This window comes from Juglans regia, chromosome 13 (assembly GCF_001411555.2).
Source record: "Juglans regia cultivar Chandler chromosome 13, Walnut 2.0, whole genome shotgun sequence".
In the NCBI taxonomy this organism is placed as follows: domain Eukaryota; kingdom Viridiplantae; phylum Streptophyta; class Magnoliopsida; order Fagales; family Juglandaceae; genus Juglans; species Juglans regia.
Window position 1 is genome coordinate 8937513 of NC_049913.1, and position 25210 is coordinate 8962722.

Here is a 25210-nt window from a genome sequence, read left to right on the forward strand (position 1 = left end):
AATGTTCCATTGGTCACGCCTGAAATGAAGATAGAAAGTAGCAATCAATAGAAGGAAAAAAATTGATAATAAAAAATTATATAGGGTAAAAAAATAATTTGATTCTTACCAAGAAAGGAGGTTCTCTCAACTCCATCCCAACTCTCAAGTAGCGTTCGTTCCAAACTCTCAATCATCGGTAATTATGTTAGGGTTAACAATTAGATCTATAAAATCATAAAAAGTAGAAGTTAGAAACATTAAAAATAATTAAATCATCATTTAAAAGCATATAAACTTACCCGATTCAAGCCTATAGCTCTCGGCATCAACGCCAACGGTATCTAGTCCAATGGGCGTTTCACTTATCCAATTCTGTGTGCAAACGAGGGCCTCCACGGTTGACGGTGACAATGAACTCCGATAAGCATCCAACACGCGACCTCCAGTGCTAAATGCCGACTCTGAGGCAACCGTAGTGACAGGAATGGCTAGCACATCTCGGGCCACACGGGAAAGGACTGGATACTTGGTGGAATTAACTTTCCACCAAGTTAATAACTGAAATACATCACTAGGTGCCTCGACAGCTTCCATAAAATATCGTTCAACCTCAGATGTACAATGCATAATATTTCTTGTTGACATGAGTTGATGATACTGCCGTATGACACGATTGCCTCTAACCCCTACAGATGGGTCAGTATCACCTGAGGGAACTGTCGATCCTGTCGGCCTCGAATGTGAGGAGCTACCAACTGCGGATGAAGGCTGAGCACTAGTACTGTAGTGATGATATAAGTCATCAACATCACTTTTTAGCAATCTAATAAACTCTCCAGCCTTCACTGCCCCGAGGACAGAATTTACCCAAAATTCTAGAACGGCCAATTTAACTCGGGGGTCAAGGATCACAGCCACAAATAGCAATCTATTTATCTTCTCAATATTCCCCCAATATTTATCATATTTGATCTTCATCCTCGTAGCCATATCAGATAACAATCCAGCAGAGTCAGTACAACTATTTTCCAACTGGAAGTGAAGCTCCGAGAGCTCACTGAAAAATGAGTTCGCAGTCGTATATTTGGATCCAGATAGTCGCATGGTTATCTCATAAAAAGTTCTTAAAAATTCAACAAAATAACTCACACTGGTCCAATCATGTGCGTCTGGCGCACCGAGGCCCTGTCCTGCTGGCTCCAACAAAGCATATCTCAGGCCCCCATCCTCGACCTCCATCCGCTCGAATGCTTTTTGGTACTTCTGTGCCACATCCAACATCATGTATGTAGAATTCCATCGAGTCGGAACGTCCAAGCACAGCATACTAGAACATTCAATTTTCAAATCTTCTGCTATTGCCTTAAACTTGGCAAGCCTTTGAGGGGAACCCCTCACATATCGTACAATGTTGCGGACTCAGGTTATGGAATCATGAACCTGTTTTAATCCCTCAACAACTATGAGGTTAATGATATGAGCACAGCATCGAACGTGAATAAACTCGTGGGCCCGAATGACATCATCTCTCACCGTCGTGTTCCGCTTAAACCAATCAATTGTTGTTTCATTCGCACTGGCATTGTCAACTGTAATACACAACACTTTTCAAATTTCCCAGTCCTTTAAACAATCATCCATCTTCGCCCCAATGGATGCACCTTTATGATCCATAATTTCTTTAAAACCAATAATTTTTTTATGCAAAATCCACTCATTGTCAATGTAGTGTGCTGTGATACACATGTAGCAGACGTTTTGTATAGAAGTCCATGTGTCAGTCGTAAAAGACACTCTCTGGCCAGTGGTAATAAACATCTTCCTCATCTCCTCCTTGTCCTTCGCATGCCTCTTCATACCATCTCGCATCACTGTATACCGTGATGGAATGGGAAATCGTGGCTCAACAAAATTTAGAAACTTTCGAAAGCCTCTTTTCTCGACTGTGGTAAATGGCATCTCATCAGTAATTATCATCTCTGCAAGCATGTCCCTCAACATCTTCTCACTGTATTGAGGGATGACCAATTTCTTAGTCTGTGTACCATCAGTGGCTGTAGAAGTTTGGTAACTGAGGTTGGTCTGATCAGTGGCTTGCAATCCCTTCGCTATCTTATATCGTTGGCAACCATTTAGATGTGCTATTAACACACTGGTACCTTGCTTCTTCGAATGGCATCCACAAAGTGATCCACAGTAATGGCATCTTGCCACTGGGTTCGTAATTTCACTAGGAATTTTGGTGAAATGCTCACATGTCCACGACCTCTTTTTAGGAGGTCGTGGTGGTTGATCTTGCTCAATGGGCATCTCCTCCTCCTCGTTGAACATATCTTCATCATCTATATCAACTGGGAGTGAGAGTCGACTACTCGCACAAAATGTAGCTGCTCTAGATGTAGCTGCCCTAGATGTGGCTCTAGGGGTGGAAGTACCCACCGGTGTAGGAGTTGTAGCATTGGCATCCGCCACATCCCCTTGTGGACGATCATCTCCACTATATCTAGGATCCATATCACAATCAATGAAACTGAAAAAATTAAATTAGAAGCAAAAAATTAGTTTAAAAATAAACTAGGCTATTGTATTATACAATAGGACATGTATTATTGTATCATAATAATACATGTATCGATGTATTATTACATTGAGGTTCGGTTGATGTGCGCTTGACTCAGACGAACCCATCTAGATGGGCGCCCGACGTGCGCTCGACGTGCGCTCGAGCAAAAGCCATACAGAGAGGTTCGCTCGACGTGCGCTCGACATAGCGCTCGAGTAGAACCCATCCAGAAAGGTTCGCTCGATGTGCGCTCGAAGTGGCGCTCGAGCAGAACTCATACAGAGAGGTTCGCTCGATGTGCGCTCGAAGTGGCGCTCGAGCAGAACTCATACAGAGAGGTTTGCTCGATGTGCGCTCGACGTGGAGCTCGAGCAGAATCCATCCAGAGAGGTTCGCTCGACGTGCGCTGAACATGGCGCTCGAGCATAATCCATACAGAGAGGATCGCTTGACCTGCGCTCGACGTCGAGCTCGAGCAGAATCCATACAGAGAGTTTCGCTCGATGAGCGCTCGAGCAGAACTCTTCCAGAGAGGTTCGCTTGACTTCCGCTCGACATATCGCTCGAGCCAATGTTTAATACAACGTGCGCTCGACACCTCGCTCGAGCTCAAGTCTTCAAAATAATGTAAAATTCATGTTTTTGAGCGCCGTGTTGGGGACTATATTGAATATTCAATACACAAGAATCACAACTGCTGGCTCCAATTCATAAGAGACTGCTTGAATTAAATTTAGGGCTCATAAATTTAGGGCTCACCGTAGGTGGAAGGCTGGAAACTGAACAGAGGGACGGCGGCAGGAAGGAGCAACGACGAACGGTGTTCTGAAGAACGCGAGACGGAGGGTTCACTGGTTCAGTCACTGACTCACTGGGATGGGAGACGCGAGAGAGAAGTGAAGGAGGAAGAAGAAGTGAAGAAGGAATAAGGAAGAAGAAGAAGTGAAGAAGGAATCAGAAGAACGCAAGGCTTCTTCTTCAAGAAGGAACTTCCGAACGATGCCGTTCCATATTAAGTGGAACGGTGTCGTTCAATAATTTTTTTTTAAACCCAGCTCCAAAACGACGTCGTTTTGGAGCTGGGTTTAAAAAAAAAAGTCGGAGTCGGAGTCGGAGCTCCTTCGAGCTCCGACTCCGAATAATTATTCGGAGCTACTCCGAATTCCGACAACTCCGACTCCGTCGGAGTCGGCATCGGAGCGGAGGTCGGAATTCTCGAAATTCTGCACACCCCTATCTCACATGCTTCAAAAGACACAAAACAATTTAATAAACTGAACTTTATCCCATTTAGTTTGGAAGAAATCTTTGTACTTTATATATACATATATATATATATTATTTGTTTGTAGGATTGGATGTATAAACCCTAATCCGATGACAAAAGATTTAAGGCCCGTTTGGATACAGAAACACTATCAATCTATCTCATCTCATTTCATCATTATAACTTTCCTAAATTTTCATACAAAATATAATAAACAATTCAACGTTTTCAAATCTCAAAACAATAATAATATTAAAAAATAATATGCTAACAATATTCTATTCAACTCATTTAAAATCATTTCATCTCATTTTACTATCTAACTAGCCCTCGTTTGGTTATATAAATGAGATGAAAGTTGAATAAAATATTATTAGAATATAATTTTTATTTTAAGATTTAAAAAAATTGAATGATTTATTGTATTTTATTTAAAAATTTAAAAAAATTATAATAATTAAATAGAATAAGATGAAAAAGTTTATGTGAACAAACCAGAACTTAACTAATTGACCTTACGTAAAAATTGGCATAAAGAAAATACTACTCCCATCTACAAAATTCACGACAAAACTTATCGATTGGATTTTATTTACTTTTGTTTAATGGTTAAATAAGAATTTTTTAATAATTTTTTATATGTCTAAAATTTTTTTAAAAAAAATATTTAAAAAATAAAATTTACAGTCCGGCCCTTAGCTTGTCTCGGCCTAAATGTTTTTTTTTAACAATATAATCTCGGCCCAGTATCCAATACCTTCCCATCTATATGCTCACCTTCTTTATGACACACACCTACTTAAACCTAATTTTAAATATATATTTATATATATATTATAATCATTTTTCGAATTTTTTATTTTTATTTTTTTTATTATTACCATTAATTTATTTTGTGGTGTTTATTAGGCTACGTATCCCACCGTTCGTAAATAATTTTTAATAGGAGTGTGCTGCGCATCAGTCGGAAGTCGCAGCATACAGTCCAAATTTTTTTTTTTTTCATTTAATGCACTAGATGTATGCCGGCTTCCATAAACCGTAGGCTTACATTTATATTTTCTCTTTTTAATATAATAAGAGATTTCCAAGTGGGCGTAACTACTGGTGAGGTTTGAAAGTCTTTATCATGTGAAGGTGCACTCTTCCTCACGAATAATAATATAATATTGCATTCAAAAGCCTACCTATTGATTATATATTAAATATATATATATATATATATATATGTAATAAAGACGTTCGATCTCAAAGTTTGCTTCTTTTTTTCAATGCCTTGAGAAACAAGGGAGGTGCCATTTGTCAACAATTAGCTATTTTGTTGTTTAAAGTTGCGTTTAAATAGTGAAATAATTTTAAATATTCTGTAAATAATAAATAATAACCCTAAATTAATACGCAAAATCACAGTAGTTGAAAGCTATATATAAGGGAAGGGGTATAGCTAGCTTGACAAGACTTACTTCTTAAATTCAATGCAACCAACAACCAAATTCGCGAATATTATACCCAATGTTAGAGCCCGCGGTGGCTTCAGCGTAGCATTACTCAATTGTTTAAAGCCATGCAGGTGCCTACTTTTTTCGTTTTGAGGACCACGGGTTGTGTTAGGTGAATTAATTACAGCAGGAGAATGATGATCACGGGTGCTTATATATATATATATATATATATATATATATAAGTCATGGCAATTAATTAATAGATTTGACATCTGGAAAAATAAGAGAAAAAAATAAAAGGAAAGAGAATAAGACATGAGAGCTAAAAGACAGAGAGTCGATTATTCTAATTAGTCACCACGTGAGTATTTTTTGAATTATTAGAGAAATCGTATTCATCACGATATATAAGAATTTAATTTTGTCTACCCAGCTTATAAGGTTGAAGATCAAGGCATTAACCTAATAATATGGTCTGATTATGCAATTCAGATAAAATGAAATGAAATATTTATTAAAAGTTAAATAAAATATTATTTTTATTTTAAAATTTTAAAAAATAAATTATTTATTATATTTTATATAAAAATTATATAAATTGCCTACCATAGATGAAGTTGTAGCCAAACTAATTAAGTTGTAGGTACGTACGGCGTACGCAGAGAGAATTTTTTACGAGTAAAGTATGAGACTAATGCTTTTAAATAATAAATAATTTAATTTTTTTAAATTTTTACATAAAATATAATAAATAATTTAATTTTTTTAAATTTTACAATAAAAATAATATTTTATCTAACTTTTAATTTTAAACTCAATTCATTCCTTATATATTATGAACATTCATGTGAATCACTCTCCTTGTAATTACATTTCGACAGCCGCCTCTCTCTTTTTTATTGTCTTTTAATTATATTGCATGTTTGGTCTGCTAAGGCTAATATTGTCTCTGCTGTAAAATCCAGCTCACAAGCATCACAGGCAAAGGAAAATAGCAGTATCACGTAACCACCTTCTGCTCATGGAGCAGGTGCACCCTCCGTAACAAACCATACTCTAGGCCTAGAATATTTGATTCTGTACAAAAATTCTTTTAGCTCAAGTGTTTAAACTTTAAAGGCATCATCGTAATAGCCACAATACAATCAAATACAGCGAAACGTTTTCTTCAACACGATCCAATTCAAATCAGGAAAAATAAAATAAAAAATGAAAATTAGTGTTAACATTTTACAACCTGACTGATCAACCGTTGATGGAAGTAATAATTTGCCACACGATATAATTGAAAATTAAGTGAATTTAATGAAGAAAACTATAGAAAATCATCAGATCTTTATTCAGATAATTAGGCTAACCTGAGAATGAGATCATGGGGACCGGAATATTGCTCTAAATTTCAGAGACCAAGCCACCTGAGAATGGCTGCTGCTGAACTTGTGATTTCTCCTGCAGAATCCTTGTTATTATTAGAACCAATCAAACATCAATCAATGCCTACAAATATATTTTCAAAACGCTTACCAAATGAAGATCCACTCTCTATGGAAACCAACCAACCTCCTATATATATATATATATATATATATATATATATATCTGCAAGAAAAATATTTATTTGTAACTATTTAATTTTAGCAAAATTACTATTTACAGTTAAAATAAGTATGTTTTAATCACAAATAACATTTTCGTCGCAATTAAATAATCACACAAGTCTATTTTCTTGAAGTATATCATGCAATCGATATCTGCGTTAAGTGATCAATATTAGTCAAATAAGCATTTTTCTTGTATTGTATTGATCATAAATATCACGTACTAACGTCGCATCTCCCAGACCCAAACGGTCGAATACATCTTTGTATTGTTATAAATATGCTCTATAAACATCAGTAAATTAAATGACTCTTAGCACTCTCACGGCATGAGGAATTTCATTAAGCACATGCACCTTTCTCTCGTTGTCTATATATAGTTAGAGAATGACTACACATTAGCCTATACTCTCCACACACTGTACGTGGTATCACTTTTTTCTTTGTTCTTTTTTTTTTTTTAAACCTACAATGTTAAGTGTGATGCGGCTGTAGCGCACAATAGGCTGCAGTTTATATTTTCTGATATAGTTATTGCTTGGACAACCCCAACTCCGATCCAGTCTTATTTAATTTAACCTAATTTTGTTAAATAATCAGGGCATGCACCATGCGCGCGAAGTTATTTTATTGCATCTACTATCTCACGTACGTGTAAGTTTCATGGACAGGACAACATTATTATTAATTAACATTTACAAAAGTCATATTATCATGTGTTTATATATTATTTCAAATTTAGATTTAAAATTATACTATTTATAAGCTAGCGTAGCGGTGTAACATGATACCATTTACTATAAAGATTCATTATTAAATAAATTGATATAGTAGGCTTTGTATTTAGTATGTAAATCAAACGGATGGTCTCTGATCTAAGGAATTAGATTTTGAGACTGTGTTTGATTAGAGAAGTAGTAAACTACTTTATTATTATTTATATATCATCTAAAATTACCTCAATAACTAAAGAGAGATTGACATAAACCAAACAATCTTATTCTTTGCATTTTAAGAGTGATGCTATTCTATCGTGCAGAGTGTATTGCTTAATTTTACTGTTAGTTTAAAATTTTTATTTTTATTTTTTAAAATTGTTTTATTCATAAATTTTTTTATTATTTTAAAATATATCAATATATTAATAATTATTTTTTTATTTATTAAATAAAAAATATGAAAAATATATAAAATATCAAAATAAAAAAATAGATAAAATAGTATTTTTCGTATTTTAAACAGTTCAAATTTTTACAGCCCGACTAGTACAGATGTATTTATTTGTATCGGATAATTAACGTCTGACAGCACGAGCATACGAAGAAGGCTGCCAAGAATTACGTTGAAGATAAGGGTACCACGTCAGATGGTCTTACCAAATCACCACAGTTTACACCCACCCCAAGCATGGATCGCGTGTTACACGCTCCATGATTACGTGCGGCCACATCTCTCATCCACACAAAAAGGACCTCCATCTCAACCCTCTTGGCGCGAGCGAGCGAGCACGCACGCTCGCACATTCTCTTCACATATCTGAAAATTTTCCCTCTATCCAAACTAAAAACAGACAATTTGAAAAAGCGTAAGAAAAAGCGAAAATAAAAATCGCGGAGCTGTCTCTGCAATCAGAATACCACCGCCGCGTCCCTTTCTCTCTCTGTTTTTTTTTCCTTCTAGATTTCATAGGAATAATCTCCTGGGAAACAAACAAATCTCTGCCCGTAACAACTCTCCACATGTAGTTAAGTTAAAGCCTCTTCAATCAACATAACCGCTGTAGATAAAATTTCTAAGTCTATCCACTTGCCTCGTTTTCTGGGAAAAAATAAAAACAAAGCGTTTTTTTGGTTTTAAAGTTTATAATTAATCCTCTTCCTCTTAGAATTTTTTTTGTCGTTTGGGTTTGGTCTCTAAGATTTTGACGTAAAATCTCGAATTTTCTGGGAAAAGAATGATGAGAAGGCAGCATCAAGACGAGCAATCTAGGATCTTCTACGAGCTCTCCGCTCTGGTCCTCAACATCCTCCGATCCCCACCGTCTCCGATTCCGTTCTCCGAAAATTCTCAGCCGGCGGCGATGACGACATCGTCTTCGTCAGCCTCCCGGCGGCCTTATTCGGCGGCGCAGATCTCGCCAGCGGGGTTCGCTTCGCTGCTGCTGGGGATTTCTCTGGCCCTGATGCTCTGCGGATCGGTCACTTTCTTCATTGGCTTCATATTGATGCCATGGGTTCTCGGGCTGGTCATGGTATTGTACGTGGCCGGAATCGTCTCGACCGTCTCGATGCTCGGTCGCTCCCTTCTCTGTTACGCCACGGCACCGCCCACGCCGCGGAAGGACGTTCCTGGTAAGAGATATTATCAATTTTCAAGGGTTTTTATGTATTGAGTTCGTCTGAATGTTTGTTTTGGGGATTTGTTTCTTTTGTCTGTATGATTGAATTCAATGCTTTTGTTTCTTGCTAATGTTGCCAGGAATTGGTTTGTTCTTTCATCCTGCTTGTTAATAGTCAAGCTCTAATATTTGAATTTCTTATTCTGCTGCTTTTCTAATGGCTTTGTTCTTTTCACCTGAATTTTGAAGTCCTAGGATTATATGACAGAATTATATGACACTTTGGGGTGCTGTTTACTTTGCCTCTTATATCCTACCTGCCTGCCTTCTTTCCCATTCATAGGTCAAAAAGTTACCATAGTAATCGGCCCAGCTTCATCAACCCCATTCTAGATATTTTGCTGCTATATGCATATCTTATCAAGCAAATTCGGCACGGTTTCTTCTTCTTGGATATGGAACTGCTGTGATTTTTTTTTTTTTTAAAAAAGCGAAGGAGAAGGGTGAAAAAGGAGAGGAAAAAGGAAGAATCAAGAAACTGATCAGAGATTGGTTCATGATTAGATTGACTACGAAGAATTTAGAACGTCTTATTTTATCAGTGATGTGTGATACATTATTTTTGTAGTTAACAACTCTGTAGAATGGATTATCTTTTTAATTCTCATCCTCATATTTGTTGGTGCTTTTAGCTGTTGTATAGAGCATGATAATAGTTGATGATATAAGTATTCATGCATGCTAGCGTGCTTGATTATGTTATTCCAGATCTCCAGATAAATGATCAGGACATCTAAGTGTTTTATTATTGCTTGTTGATGATTGGGACATCAACGTCTTCATTATACATTGTAATACCAAAAGGCTGAGCAACTGTCTCTTTTCCCCCATTGTATTTTTGCTTGTGATGGTGTTTTATTGTGCGGGCATAGTTCTTAATTCAAAAGGCATTTAGTAGAGACATTAGTATGTTAAAATTATAAATGAAATTGCACGAAGGCAAAAACTACATGATTGGTGATCTCTAATTTTTTATTATATTATTTTCCCAACCTTGAAGACCTATGGCTATGAAGCCCTATACCTGAGAGTGTTTCCTTGTACCATGATGCTGATCGGGAACGACAAGTTTTACATTGGGTGAGTATTTAGGATACATCAAAATGATTAGTTGTAGAACATTGTGTTACACATTGTTTTAATGAGTAAATAGCTATGTTGTTTCTCTCCAAGGGCTATATCTGGTTTTCCTCATAAGATGTCTTGCACATCTGCTCGTTATCTGTGTCTCTATACACTCTTTTGTCTTCATTCTTAACTTAAGAATGACAGAAAATTTTCATATACATGCATGGACTGACTTGGGTTAGGTGCGTTAGGCCCCTCCGCTTCTCCCATTAAAAATTAAGGGAAAGTGGGGTGCGGGTGGAGTTGCCTGCTTGATGAATAAGTAGGCTTTTACCAAAAATTTTTGTGTTGGAAGATTTCTGTTTGACTTTTTCTTTTTCTTTTTTCCTACTTCTATGTCTTCCTTCTCATTGCTGCAGCATGGAAACTTATGTGAAGAGAAGAGATGGTTATGAGAGAAGATTGAATTATGTCGGGAAGGATCTGGATTGCGGCGATGTTCTTGTGTATAATGCTCCTTCTAGCAACCATAGGGACAATTAGAACACTGAGCTTCTTATTGATGCAGGTATTGTGCATAATTGTTGACTAACCTCTTGCTGGATATGTGGATAGTAATAGATATAGAGAATTGTCAAAGATTTTCATGTACCACGTACTACCTACTGAGTTCCTAGTTGTAAGAAGTAGTAGGAACTATTCCCAGTTTCTTTCTTCATTTATATTTCATTTTACTACGGGTTAATCTTCTTTCGTGGTTATGGATATATATACACAATTGTAGCCATTCGGCATCATAATGGTCTCTCATGTTTGCTTGTTTATTTTCTGTAAGTGACAGTGTTCCAAATCCTGACAAGAATAGAGTTTTTGAACATATTATTTATTTATTTTCTTGTCAATCATGCCCGAATTATTTTTCTTCTCTGTGGATTATTTAGTTCCGATATTGGACCATAATTTTTGTTTGCCGGGGAGTTGGTTGTGCAGTTATTGCAGAGTGCCTGTTCCTGTTCCTGCAAGTATTAATAACAAAGCATGAGAAAAATAGATATATTCTGTTTTTACAATTGAAATGAGATGGGTTGGAATTAAAGTTAAAAGTTAAATAAAATATTATTATAATATATTTTTTAAATATTATTTTTATTTTTAAATTTAAAAAAATTAAATTTTTTATTTTATTTTATACGTGAATTTAAGAAAATTATAAGGAATAAACGAAAAGAGTTGTAAAAGGGTTGGTTGGTTGTGAATGTCAAAAGACAGGCTTCTTCAACGACAGGGTCGGTTGGTTGGTTGTGAATTCCGGGGGATGAGAACGTAAGCTTTGCTGCCAAAGGACTCTGATTCTCAATCAGAAGCTTTGCTTACCTGTCCCATGAGTAATAGAACTCTCTCCCATAGGCCATAAGTAATGATTAGGTCTGTTGCCAGTTTGTCAGTTTTGTCTCTTTTCCTCTTTTGGGGTTTTCTTCCTATTATTATTCCGCAACCTAAGTAGCGACAGGTGTTATGCAGCTAAAAAAATTTTGTAGTTTTTTTTTTTTAAATTTATGTTAGAGAAATAATATTTACAAAGTTTTACCTACTTTTTAAAAAATTGAATAAATATATAATCTATAAGAAAAAGTTATTTTTTAATAATAGATTTTATCAATTTTTAGAGAGCGCATGAAATTTGAATAAGTTAAAACTGTATTTAATATTATTTTTTATTTTATAATCAATTATTAGAAACTTATAACTTTATTAAAAAAATTAATTTTATAGAAATATATTTCATTTAAAGTAGAGTTAAAAAAAATTATAACTTGATATTTTTCAAATATTATAGATATGTACTTTTTATCGGCAGGATAATATTACTACAGACTGAAGTACGCAATAGAAAGGGGTGGTGGGCCTCGGCCTTGGATGTGTATTTGAATTTAGGTATGGGCTCTCGGCCCATCAAGTACATCTTCCTTGTTGGTTTTAGTAAGGATTTATTTCTTTCCAATTCAAGATTTGAATTTAGTGATGGGCTCTGGGCCCACCATGCACATCCTCCTTGTTGGTGTAGGTTGTGTTCTTTGTTATGCCGAGCGATTCGGAGTCTGGACTGTCTTTTTTTATTATTATTTTGTATTGAATTGACTCTCTTTTTGTTTCAAATGAAATACGCTGTCGTTGTGAGAAAAAAAGAGAGAAGATTTTAGTGCATTTGCCCATTGGTTTTTATATTGGTGATTGGTTGCAAAATAGCACTTTTAAAACACCAGATTGAGATAAAGTACTCTGAATTTAAAGTACTCAAAATTCAAGATCATAGGAACTTGGGTCTAAGAATTACAGGTCTGATTGGGCTAAGGCATGGGCGGGTAAATTGGTCACATGTTATAGATGGGAAGACAGCGATGCGGAAGATGCGTGCATTATTATGTAGGGATGTTGGGATGAGAAGATAAATATGTAAACAGTAGTAAAATTGTTTATGAATAGTAATGAAATGATTTAAATTAAGATGTTTTATTGAATTTTAGAAAATGAGATAAAAATTTGAATAAAAATATTATAAATTTAAAATAATTTTAGAATATTATTTTTGTTTTGAGATTTGAAAATTGAAAAGTTGATTTTATTTTATTTTATTTGAAAGTTTGTAGAAGTTGTAATGATTAGACAAAAAATTTGTAAATTTGAAATTGAAAAATATTTGTATTTTAATGATGTTTAGAAATAAAATAGGATAAATGAGATGGGATGGATTGAGAATGGTATCCAAACGAGGTTACTTTACCCCTCCTCGACAGTTGAAACTACAGTCTCGGGCATGTAACAACTGAACTGAAGTACTTATCTGCACGTACGCACTTATGCACATAACATATCACTTTAATTAGAAATAATCTATTTAGTAAATTAACCTCATTTTTAACGCACCAACAAACCGATGATATGTAAGTATGTTAGCGGGTGAAAAATTACATTTTCTTCAACTATTAAACAGTATATTAATTGGGGAGATGGCATACACATATACATCCTTTCGTTCTAATATAATTCTTATAATATATAATATGAGAAATGATAATTGTAATATTTATGAGTATGCAATCGTCGTGTAATTATTTTAAAAAAAATAAATAAATATCAGATTTACATGAAAAAATAATAAATTTTTAATAGTGCATATAACATTACTCTAATAATATTTGTTTTGTTTTTTATGAGAATGCATACTTTTATGCATTATTAATTTTAACAATGTCTGCATGTCCATATATTCTGTGTGGTCATGCTTTTTTGAACTACTATCAGCCTAGCCAGTAGCCACGAGTCGATTTGGAAAAGACCATTTAATCCATTCATAAGCTAAGCCAATCAACAATAGTAGATAAGGCGCATTATTATTCCGTGTCAATACAGCCACCCACGTAGATGTTGCTAAAGGCCAGCTAGCAACAACAGCTGCTCAACATGCAATGCTCATTTCTCACTCAGACAATATGGAAACGAGATAACACCCAATCCTAAATCATCATCATTACAATTAAATCTTCGATCGGCATTCAAAAGATTTTCCAAGCAAGCAAGCAATGCTACTTGGTCATGTATATATGAAAACAACCAAATTAAGTATGCCAAAGAATAAATCATGTACGTCCCAATCTTGCAGTCTTAACCCAGCTTTGATCGAAAGCTATACTTTGTCAAGTTCAACGATTCCCTATGCATTCTCGTTGCGAAATGTGATCATAATTTTCTTGCTCTTAACAACACATGCATGAAATCCGGTTGACATAAAATGCTTTGCAAGCACAATTCTGGATTCAATGGAATTTGGATTTGCAGATTTTAGATTCAACTTGAGCGCAAGTCGTCACGGAATATCAATAATACAAGGAAGATAGCTAGCTAGCTAGAGAAATTAATCATGTTATAATATTACAAAATACGTACGTAGACACATTCGAGGATTCAAATCGAGAACCCTTCTCAATATTATTACTAGCTAACAAGAACTAACACACGATATCATGTAGACCATCCGCGCACTTAGCGTATGCATGTAACAAGCTAGCTAGCGATTAACACCCCATTATCTGTTGGTTGGGGGTATTAATTAATAAATGTACAAGTGAACCTTAATGGCCAGCAAAAAGATGCAAATAAGAGCAAAGTAGAGGAGGGAGTGGATTAGTATGGATGCACCATTGGTCTGAAAGTTGCCAAACTCGACGCAGCCATGGCGCCCAGGCACTTGGAAAAGCAGACCCGGAGTTAACAGCACAAACAGTACCGCAGCCACAAACACTGGACCCCAGTCCGACATCCAGCTTCGAGCTATATAACTTTGATGATATCTTAAATTATGTGCCTTGGTTAGTGGTAAAAAGTGATCGATCGAGGTAAGTACTGAAGGAATTGGAGTTTCTGGGGAGGTGTTTATATATAAGGAAATGGCCGGGAGAGAGTGTTGAGACTTTGGTGGAAAGGAAAGTAGATAAAAGAGTCACGTTTGTGGGCCGGCGTTGGTCATGAATCATGATGACTTGGATGATAGATCCAATGGTACTGCTAGCTAGTTTGGCACGTCATAGCTAGCTGGGGATTAATGTTTTGGCCATGCTTATTGCTTCCCATTCCTTCTTTCAACAAAAAGTACATTGTGACTGCAGTTCCTTTGTACAGAATATGTATTGTGGAAGCTAAGTGTGTAAGGGACTAGATTAGACTATTCACATATGATGTGTGTTTATTGTTTTAATAGATGATATTTGCAGTTATACAATAAGCACTTTTGTATTTTTTTTTTAAAAAAATGAATAATATATGATCTACATAAACAAATTAATTTTTTAATATATAATAGATCTCATTATTTTTAAAAATAAATATATGACACTTACATAACTCATGACTGTATCTAAATAAATCTAAATAATAAGATTAGGTACAAATCCTAAATAGACAATATCCACACAACCCATTTGTAAAAAAAATAGGTTTAACCAATAAAAAATAGTTGTTTTACAATTTTTTAAGATGAGATCTGTTTTTTTATAAAACCTTAAATCTCATTTGAAACTTATACAAATCATTTCTCAAACGGATGTTGCTTAGACTCCGTTTGTATTCGAAACTCACCTCAACTTATCTTACCTCAACTTATCTTATCTCATCATTACAATTTTTCTAAATTTTCACACAAAATATAACAAATAATTCAACCTTTTTATATTTTAAAATAATAATAATATTAAAAATAATATTTTAATAATATTTTATTTATCTCATTCAAAACCATCTCAATTCATTTTTAAATTCAAACACGACCTTAGCGGCGGGGGAAGGAATCATTGCTTGCCAACCCATTTACATTGGACCGCTACAGCATCCCCTTCTTTTAAATGAAACCTACTCCCATTTTAATTCACCTTTTGGATCGCACAAGCAAATCTACCCGTGTTTGGCGATTGGATTGGAAAAATTCCACCCTCAGATATCTTGAAGGGATGCATAAGTCATTCCAGCTACCTTTTCTTTGCTTAAAATAATGGAAGAAAAATACTATTTTGTCCATTTATTTTATCTTCTCATTTTGACATCTCATATATTTTAATTTTTTTTTCTTAGTAGTTAAGAAAGTAACTATTTATATATTGATATTTCTTTTATATTTTTTAAAAATATTTTAAAATGATAAAAAATGTGAATAAAAAAATTATAAAAAAAATAAAACGTTGAACTTGACCTAACGCAACTCATAATGGAAAAGTCATTTTCACCTCCTCTTATTCTGTAAAATAATCCATTAGTTTTCTAGATTTGGTGGACAACATTGGTCATGAGCCTTCAATATCCATTAGAAACCCGTTTCTTGAAAAACAGTTCTGCTGACATGCATGCCGCACGCTTATATTAAAAAAAAAAAAAAGAGAAAGGTTCAACAGTGGAGACAGACAAAGAAACAAAAGTTGGAAGCCGCAGCTCAGCAGCTCCTTCGTTTCTCTCTGTAAAACCCACATTCCACATCCACATTTATGTTTTCATCAGCAACATCCACATTTATATTTTTCAGCTTGCAAGTATTTTGCAAGAGCTACAAAAAAGAATAAATAAACAAAAAGAAAAAGCTCAAAACCCAAACTTCAATCTCAAATATGAGTCGTAATAGTAAAACCCAAATATGAGATGGTTGTTTTTATCACCAACATCCCACGTCCACATTTATATTTTTCTACTTGCAAGTATTTTGCAAGAGCTATAAACAAGAATAAATTAAATAAAAAAAAAAAAAAAGCTTAAAACGTAAACTTCATTCTCAAATCTAAGTCATAACAGTAAAACTCAAATTTGAGATGGTCTAAGTCGTTTTCATCACCACATCCCACATCTAGAGGGAGGGCGGGGGAGTCTTAAGCATAGGAATGGAATTAGGGAGTTACGAATGTTCCAAACGCACAGTTTCAACGAAGGTGGGGTTCATGTAACACCTAGACCCAACACCAAACTCAGGCCAAGCCTGCGTGCTATAAAGTTCTTAGGGGTTAATATGTGTGCGAAGCCACTTGAGATTTAACAAAAAATATTGAATAAGCTACGAGCCCAAATATTATTTTGGTGGAATATGGATTTTTGGGTATAAATTACATTTAACATGCCAATATTTCAGAAAATCTTATTTAAGATTTATTGGATAGTTTAGAATAAGCCCACACTTTTGGTTAGTTAGGATTTTTAAATTAGATCCTAGACTGAAAAAGTTTATTTTAAGACCCGTTAGGATTTAGCGGATGATTTTGGGCTCAATAAATGGGTAAAGTCCATTTTCATAAGAAGTAAATCAAGTTGACCATTTTTAAATTTAGCAGTGGCTCAAAGAATTTATTCAAAAAGCCCAAGTCTAGCTACTCAGCACGTCTCTTTCCCCTTTTTCCTTCTCTAGGGTCTCGACTACATATATAAATATATATATATATATATACACACACACGTATACCCTCATGTACGTAGAAACTCCTCAAGTTAGGGTTGCCAACTTGCCGCACCTTCTCCATAACTTAACATCAAGCACTATGCGGCCACACCATCTTGGAAGTAATCCACAAGCATTATTTTTGAGATTGTTATCATAATTTCTTTTTTATTTTTTATTTTTATACTTTTTCCTTATTAGAATATTTTGATTTATAATGCTCATTCTTCCCACACTTCAAACAGTTTCTAGTAAATGGTTTTCTTTGTTTCTTTTTTAACTATTTTTTTTTTCTTAAACTATTTTGGCTTCATCTTATTCTGTGTAGAACGCTTGTCCTGAGCCATCAATAAATTGGATGATTTACTATCTCTATTCCTCCTCCTTCAAGTACTAAAAGTACTGGAAGCGATGTCATTGTTATTTCATTTTTACCAAGTGTTAAATAAGTAATAATGTGATTCCAAAATGAAAGAAGACTATTTAGTATGGTTGTAACTTGTACTTTATCAGTGAGAGGATGATTAGCATCATATAATTTTTTTTACACTCAACTCCATTTGAAGTACTTGATTGCCAATATCATCATTCTCTTTCATATAAGCTTGATTATATTTTTTCAATAATAACTGTATATAAGTATCCGACCTTAAAATATATTTTGTCTCAACTACATTAATAATTTCTTTACCAGTTTCATAGTTTTCAAATAGATGAATGATATGATCATTCATATAATGCAAAATTAAAACTTTTGCCCATGCATTATGTTCATCTCATTTATCTTCACTTGGTTCGCTGCTCCCACTTTCATTCAGCCTATTTTCTACACTTTCTAATTGCTTTGGTGTTGTTAATGTGTATAAGGTCTTTTTATGGGTTAGAAAAAAAGTTATGTACTGTTTTTAGGCCCAAAAATTTCTTCCATTCAGTTTTTCTATCCCTGAGGGATTAATATTTTTATTCGGTACCATAAATAATAAATCTTAAAAATTAAAAACAAAAATAATATAAAAATAATAAATATGTTATATTGTAAATAAATTAAGTACAATAGTTCAACTGTGAAAAAACAAATTAAATTATTACAAACTCAATAGTAGTAATAATCATTAGATTTAATCCAATGTGACATCCTCGAAATTCTCCTATTATATTTTAAATAAGGAGAATAATGGAAATGACGTCTAATTCAAGGATTTCCACGAACTTTTCTTGATGTTTCTCCCTTCTCAAAGAATTTCTAGCAACAATTTCGACCAACAGGTGCTCTTTATTGATTTGGCACGAAATTTGGAATACGACTTTTGAACGGACCAATTGAGCTTAAAATGACCTTGAACAACCCAAAATACCAAATATGGCCCAAACTGGTTCAGAAAACCAAGTCAACAAGTTCAAACTGGGTCTAGAAGAAGAAAATTGGTGGTCAGCAGCTTGGTCAACAACGTAGTTAGTGGCTCGACTCGAAGATTGGCTTACGGCTCAGCTTGAGTCTGCAGAAGGTGATGAAGCGACTACATTTGGTTTGGCCGAAATGACATCGTGTTGTTTCTTATGGGTGACTTCCAACGTCCTTGGAGCAGCGTTGTTTCGCTCCTTACGCGAAACGACGTCGTTTCATGTGGGAACCGTTTTCTTAGCAACCTCCAAAACAACAATGTCGTTTGGCTCGTCACTTGGCCGGATGAAAATTTCGTTTAGCCAAGATTGATTTGAATCTTGGTGACCGTTGGACAAAACTGTTTCGTCCAGGGTCTTCTTCTTCCTCGCACAAACTAAAACCAGTCTCTATGAAACTTTTGTCTTCACTTCTATTTGGTGAGATGGTGTCCAGCGTTGTGGATCCCGACATGCTCCTGACATCCACAAACTCTGGCAGTGGTGAGGAACTCTGGTGACCCCCGGAACAGTAGCAGTCGGTGTAGAAAAATTACACAATGCACTATTTCTTTGTGTAAAAATATGCCAATAATTCTCTTCAAAATAATAACAACTTATAAGATTTTGCAGATTCCCAGTATACTCTAGGTCTCCCACTGCAATTTAGAAAAGTTTTTCTTTGATTTGAAAACTTTCAAAGATGATTATAATAGGCAAGTGTGGTTGCCAAACTAAGCACTTGTCGTTTCTCAATCATTATCTTCAAAATATGTCAATAATTCTCTTCAAAATAATAACAACTTATAAGATTTTGCAGATTCCCAGTATACTCTAGGCCTCCCGCTGTAATTTGGAAGAATTTTTCTCTAGGATTTGTAAGCCTCCGAAGATGATTATAATATGCAAGTCTGGTTGCCAAACCAAGCACATGTCTATTGATCGTCTTCTCAATGCGCGAAAGAATTCTCTCTGTCATGACCAGAGTCTTGATACCACTGTAGAATAATGTGAATGAAAATTGAACAAAACTTCGGCAATATGGTGATACTCCTATAAGGATATTTATCCCACAAGTTGGTGATAAAAAAAAGGGAATTGAGTGCCTTCAATGTGCACCAATGACCCCTATTTATAGGCCATGAGACACTGGTTAGCAAGTAGCACAACCATTGGTAATGCAATGGTTGGCAAATGGCAAAACCCTTAACAAGTGATACAACCTTTTGACTCAACAATCACTTTCATGGGAACCACCACCATAGAGAAGGTGTCATTCCAAGTGGTATACTATTTGGTGATCACACTCCTTAGAATTACAATGATAAACATGTAAATAGTAGTGAAATTATTTATGAATAATAATGAAATGGTTTAAGTTAAGATGTTTTATTGAATTTTAGAAAATGAGAGATAAAAATTTGAATAAAAATATTATAAAGTTAAAATATTTTTAGAATATTATTTTTGTTTGAAAATTGAAAAAGTTGATTTTTTTTTATTTGAAAGTTTGTGGAAGTTGTAATGATTAGACAAAAAAATTGAATATTTGAAATTGAAAAATATTTGTACTTGAATGATGTTTGGAAATGAAATAAGATAGATGAGATGAGATGAGTTGAGAATAGTCTTCAAAAATGGTCTTAGGTATTCTCATAATACTCCATTACTATTTATTACTTTATTATTATTTCTACTACTATTTATTATTTTTTACTAATATTCAATATTCTATTATTATTTTTTTACTACTATTCACTGCTTGCTACCCAAACATACCAGTCTTTACCCCTCCTCGATCGACGTACAGTTGGAACTACAGTATCGGGCATGTAATTAACAACTGAACTGAAGTACTTACCATGTACTCATGAACATAACATATCATTTTAATTAGAAACAATCTATTTAATTAGTAAATTAACCTCATTTTTAACACACCAACACGCCGATGATATGAAAACCTTCCGCGTCAAGTATGTTAGCGGGCCGGTGAAAAATTACATTATCTTCAACTACATGGCATGCGTATATACATCCTTACGTTCTAATATAATTCGTATAATAATATTTATTTTTTATGAGAATACATACTTTTATGCATTATTAATAAGACTGTTCAACTGGGCCGGGTTTTTTCCCGGCCCGGTCCGGAACCTGGAAAACCGGGTTCCGGTTCCGGGTTCCGGCCCGGATTTAATTCGAGCCGGAACCCGGATTGAAAAATCCGGACCTTTCCGGCCCGGATATGGGTTACAAACCCGGGTACCGGGTTTTAAACCCGGTACCCGGGTCTTTACGCAATTACGCCTCCTAAGAAAACCCTCCCCCCCCGAATCCGTCTCTTTCACTCTCCTCTCTCGTACACTTGCAAGAAACCCTAAGTCAGTGCCTCTTCTTCCTTTCTGTTAGGTTTCTTCCATTTCTCCATCTTTGTAATATCACAGCCTTTTCGATCCCCTACTGGTATCTGCGAAATCACTTTTTTTCTCGATCCCCCTCCTTCACAAACCTTCGTCCAGCACCTTGTGTTTCGTCGCAGCAGGTTTTATTCGTCGCAGCACCACCAGTCCGTCGCAACAACACCAGTTCGTTGCAGCAACACCAGTTGAGGCCCTTCGCTTTCAGGACTTTCAGCAACACCACTTGCAGCAGCACCAGTACATCCTGCCGTGAGTTTCAAGAAATAGGTAACTATGTTTGAAATTTTTTTATTCTGATGTTGATTTAGAAGTCGTGTGATGATTTTATTGTGGATTGAGGGTTTAGGGTTTTGTTATTTGGAATTTTCTTGTATTGTTTCGGATTTTATTTGTTTTTTTAATGAAAAATTTCAATGACTTGTTGAGAGAGAGAGAGAGAGAGAGAGAGAGAGAGAGAGAGAGAGAGATGTTGCTGCAATGACTTCTCGGTAAGGAACTTGTTAATGGGACGGGATATACTTAATCAGATTACAGAGATTTGCAATGAATTGAAGAGAATGGCAACAAGGGCGAGGGAGAGAGAGAATATTGAGAGTTTGAGTGTGGATAAGAGACATGGGGGTGTAGAGGAAAAGGAGGTGAAAGAGTCATTTGAGGTTTTGGGGGAGGTGAATGGGAGGGAGAAAGAGAGGAAGCCCTTGCTTGAAGTGGGTAAAGAGAAATCTCTAGGAATGGGGGAAGGCAATGTGAAGGAGAAGCAGAGGAGGAAGAAGTAAGTCTATTTTTCCCTCTCTGTACTTGTTTACCTATGTGTATAACATAGACTATTTTGTTATGCTATGATGATTACGAGTGATTGAATTTTGATTATCATTTTTTGCAGCAAAGCTGATGAGGCAGAGAGTGTTCCAATTTCTCTGGATTTGGATAGTGTAAAGCGTAAAAGGGATGAGACCCTGCTTCATATTCGAACAAATCCTCCCTCTCCTCATTGATTCTGGGAGCCTTTGTCTGCGGTTTCAATGGCTTTAGTTGGGGCAGGGAAGCTCTTTTTCTGTTTGGTTCTATGTCTCTTGAGCTCACACTCTCATTCTCAAGGTTTTCTGCTTGCTCACATTTCTTTCAACATCTCAAGCTACATAATTTCTTGCGGCCATACTGGTTTCGATGTCTCTGTGTTCAAAATATATATATATATATATATATATACTTCTTTGTTTTTGCTGTTCATTACTATCTAGCAAAATCTCCTTTAGTACTACTGGGTATCCTTTCTTTGCTTTTAATTATGAAGTTCTAGCTGCTGTACTAAAAATGCAGTGAAGCTGAAAATTTTCCTGAGTAAAAATATGAAATGCATGGAAATTGTAATGCAGGTAAGGAGGATATCTTGGAATTCAGATGATGAGTGCAATTACTGGTGTTATGGTTTTGGTCCCTGTATGATAGGTTGGATGTGTATATATTTGATTATCTTATGAAGAGGAACTTACATGCTTCTGCAAAAGCATTTCAAGCCGAAGGGAAAGTCTCTGTAGATCCTGTTGGTAAGAGTATCCCAAGATTTGCTAAGAGAAATGATCAAGCTGAAGCCTTACAGTGGGATGCTCAATATTGACTTCGGAAAAGTAATTGGAAAGAGAGATGTTTATCTTTCTACAGAGGAATTAATATCTTGATTGTACTAATATAAATCATTGTAGTTTTGTATTTTGCAATGTAATGTAATGTGTAAATAACAAAATAGTGTAATATGTAGTGGATTGCATGCATTTTAGTTTTTCATTTTTATATATTTTTATTATTCTGGAAAATATTAGTATTATGCTATTTAATGATGACTCAGAAATTGTTTTCATAAAATATTATGCTTTTGTAAAAAAATTATGATTTTCAACACTTTTTAAAATTTTTTTTTAATAAGTATAGAAGAATTATACTTTTCAACATATTAATTATAGGCTTTTATAAAATAAAAAAAGAAAAAAAGGCTTCTAAACGCTTTACATGAAAGAAAAAAAAAAAAAACCGGGTGCAACCCGGAACCTGGATTTCCGGGTTTTAAAAACCCGGATTAATCCGGGTTCCGGCCCGGGTCTGACCCGGATTAACCCGGTCCGGATTCCGGCCCGAATTTGAAATCCGGATTCTGGTCCAGGTATACTCGGGTTCCCGGGTCGGAACCCGGATGAACACCCCTAATTATTAATTTTAACAATGTCAGCGTGTCCATATATTCTGTGTGGTCATGCTTTTTTGAACTACTATCAGCCTAGCCAGTAGCCACGAGTCAAAATTGAAAAGACCATTTAATCCATTCATAAGTTAAGCCAATCAACAATAGTAGATAAGGCGCATTATTATTCCGTGTCAATACAGCCAACCACGTCGATGTTGCTGAAGCCCAACATGCAATGCTCATTTCTCACTCAAATCATCATCATTACAATTAAATCTTCGATCGGCATTCAAAAGATTTTCCAAGCAAGCAAGCATTAATGCTACTTGGTCATGTATATATGAAAACAACCAAATTAAGTATGCCAAAGAATAAATGTACGTCCCAATCTTGCAGTCTTAACCCAGCTTTGATCGAAAGCTATACTTTGTCAAGTTCGACGATTCCCTATGCATTCTCGTTGCGAAAAGTGATAATTTTCTTGCTCTTAACTACACATGCATGATATCCGGTTGACATAAAATGCTTTGCAGACACAATTCTGGATTCAATGGAATTTGGATTTGCAGATTTTAGATTCAACTTGAGCGCAAGTCGTCACGGAATATCAATAATACAAGGAAGATAGCTAGCTAGAGAAATTAATCATGTTATAATATTACAAAATACGTACGTAGACACATTCGAGGATTCAAATCAAGAACCCTCTCAATATTATTACTAGCTAACAAGAATTAACACAGATCATGTAGACCATGCGCGCACTTAGCTTAGGCATGTAACAAGCTAGCTAGCGATTAACACCCCCATTATCTGTTGGTTGGGGGTATTAATAAATGTACAAGTGAACCTTAATGGCCAGCAAAAAGATGCAAATAATAGCAAGTAGAGGAGGGAGTGGATTAGTATGGATGCACCACTGGTCTGAAAGTTGCCAAACTCGACGCAGCCATGGCGCCCAGGCACTTGGAAAAGCAGACCCGGAGTTAACAGCACAAACAGCACCGCAGCCACAAACACTGGACCCCAGTCCGACATCCAGCTTCGAGCTATATAACTTTGATGGTATCTTAAATTATGTGCCTTGGTTAGTGGCAAAAAGCGATCGATCGAGGTCAGTACTGAAGGAATTGGAGTTTCTGGGGAGGTGTTTATATATAAGGAAATCTAGGGCCGGGAGAGAGTTGAGACTTTGGTAGAAAGGAAAGTAGATAAAAGAGTCATGTTTGTGGGGCGGAGTCATTGTGATTGTAGTTTCTTTGTACAGAATATGTATCGTGGAAGCTAATTGTGTACGGAGTTGGATTAGACTATTCAGTCTAATCGCATATGATGTGTTTTTATGGTTTTGATGAACCATATTTGCAATAAGCCTATTGCGCACTTCACTTTAAAAAAATTGAATAAATATAAGATATAATAAAAAAAATTAATTTTTTAATATATAATAGACTCTATTTTTTTTAAAAATAAATATACGAAATTTACATAACTCTTGATTATATCTAAATATATCTAAAGAGTAATGTTAGATATAAGTTTTAAATATACATGAAGACTCATATAACTCATTTAAAAAAAATAGGTCTAACTAATAAAGAATAATTATTTTATACTTTTTAAGATGAAATTCACTTTTATACAAAACCTTACATGAAATTTATCTATTGAACAAATATATGGACTTTGCTTTTGGATCGCACAAGCAAATCTACCCGTGTTTGGCGATTGGGTTGGAAAAGTTCCACCCTCAGATATTGTTGGTATTGTTTAATAAATAGAGTTTTTTGTAAAGTTTCTTTTAATGCTTTTACGGTGACATTTGATATTGAGAAGGGTTTTTTAAGTGCTTTTATTCCGTTAATTATTTTAATGGTTGAAGCGTTACTGTATATTATGAGATTTATTGCTTGAGTGTTATTTAGCCCACTTTGCCATTTGCCAGT

At 35.1% G+C, this 25210-nt stretch overlaps 3 protein-coding genes and 1 pseudogene across 4 annotated transcripts; 2 read left to right on the plus strand and 2 right to left on the minus strand.

The window, feature by feature from the left end:
• The first annotated feature begins 8313 nt into the window (after positions 1-8313).
• On the plus strand, positions 8314-11208 carry LOC109003203. Of its 2 annotated transcripts, XR_001998106.2 has the most exons (3): positions 8342-9203; positions 10251-10330; positions 10738-11152. XR_001998106.2 is itself a non-coding variant. In XM_018981246.2 (2 exons), the coding sequence occupies exons 1-2, from the start codon at positions 8807-8809 to the stop codon at positions 10752-10754; spliced, it is 414 nt and encodes a 137-aa protein (XP_018836791.1). In that variant the 5' UTR covers positions 8314-8806; the 3' UTR covers positions 10755-11208. The 2 variants fall into 2 exon arrangements, 1 of the variants encoding a protein (XP_018836791.1); XM_018981246.2 differs by lacking the exon at positions 10251-10330 and having other exon boundaries at positions 8314-9203; positions 10738-11208.
• Positions 11209-14278: 3070 nt separating this feature from the next.
• LOC109003201 lies at positions 14279-14764 on the minus strand. Its single transcript, XM_018981245.2, has one exon. It carries the CDS (start codon positions 14634-14636, stop codon positions 14427-14429), a length of 210 nt encoding a protein of 69 aa, XP_018836790.1. The 5' UTR covers positions 14637-14764; the 3' UTR covers positions 14279-14426.
• Positions 14765-21588: 6824 nt separating this feature from the next.
• Positions 21589-22080, plus strand: LOC109003126. Its single transcript, XM_018981121.2, has 2 exons — positions 21589-21857; positions 21969-22080. The coding sequence occupies exons 1-2, from the start codon at positions 21589-21591 to the stop codon at positions 22078-22080; spliced, it is 381 nt and encodes a 126-aa protein (XP_018836666.2).
• A 1730-nt stretch (positions 22081-23810) lies between these two features.
• LOC109003202 lies at positions 23811-24487 on the minus strand (annotated as a pseudogene).
• Positions 24488-25210: the final 723 nt, after the last annotated feature.

What these genes read in the sequence shown, in the direction of transcription:
- LOC109003201 (XM_018981245.2), bottom strand. Translation starts at nt 14,636, where the DNA reads ATGTCGGACTGGGGTCCAGTGTTTGTGGCTGCGGTACTGTTTGTGCTG.
- LOC109003126 (XM_018981121.2), top strand. Translation starts at nt 21,589, where the DNA reads ATGGGACGGGATATACTTAATCAGATTACAGAGATTTGCAATGAATTG. An exon ending in GAGAAGCAGAGGAGGAAGAA is followed by an intron (nt 21,858 to 21,968) that starts GTAAGTCTATTT and finishes CATTTTTTGCAG; the next exon opens with CAAAGCTGATGAGGCAGAGA.
- LOC109003203 (XM_018981246.2), top strand. Translation starts at nt 8,807, where the DNA reads ATGATGAGAAGGCAGCATCAAGACGAGCAATCTAGGATCTTCTACGAG.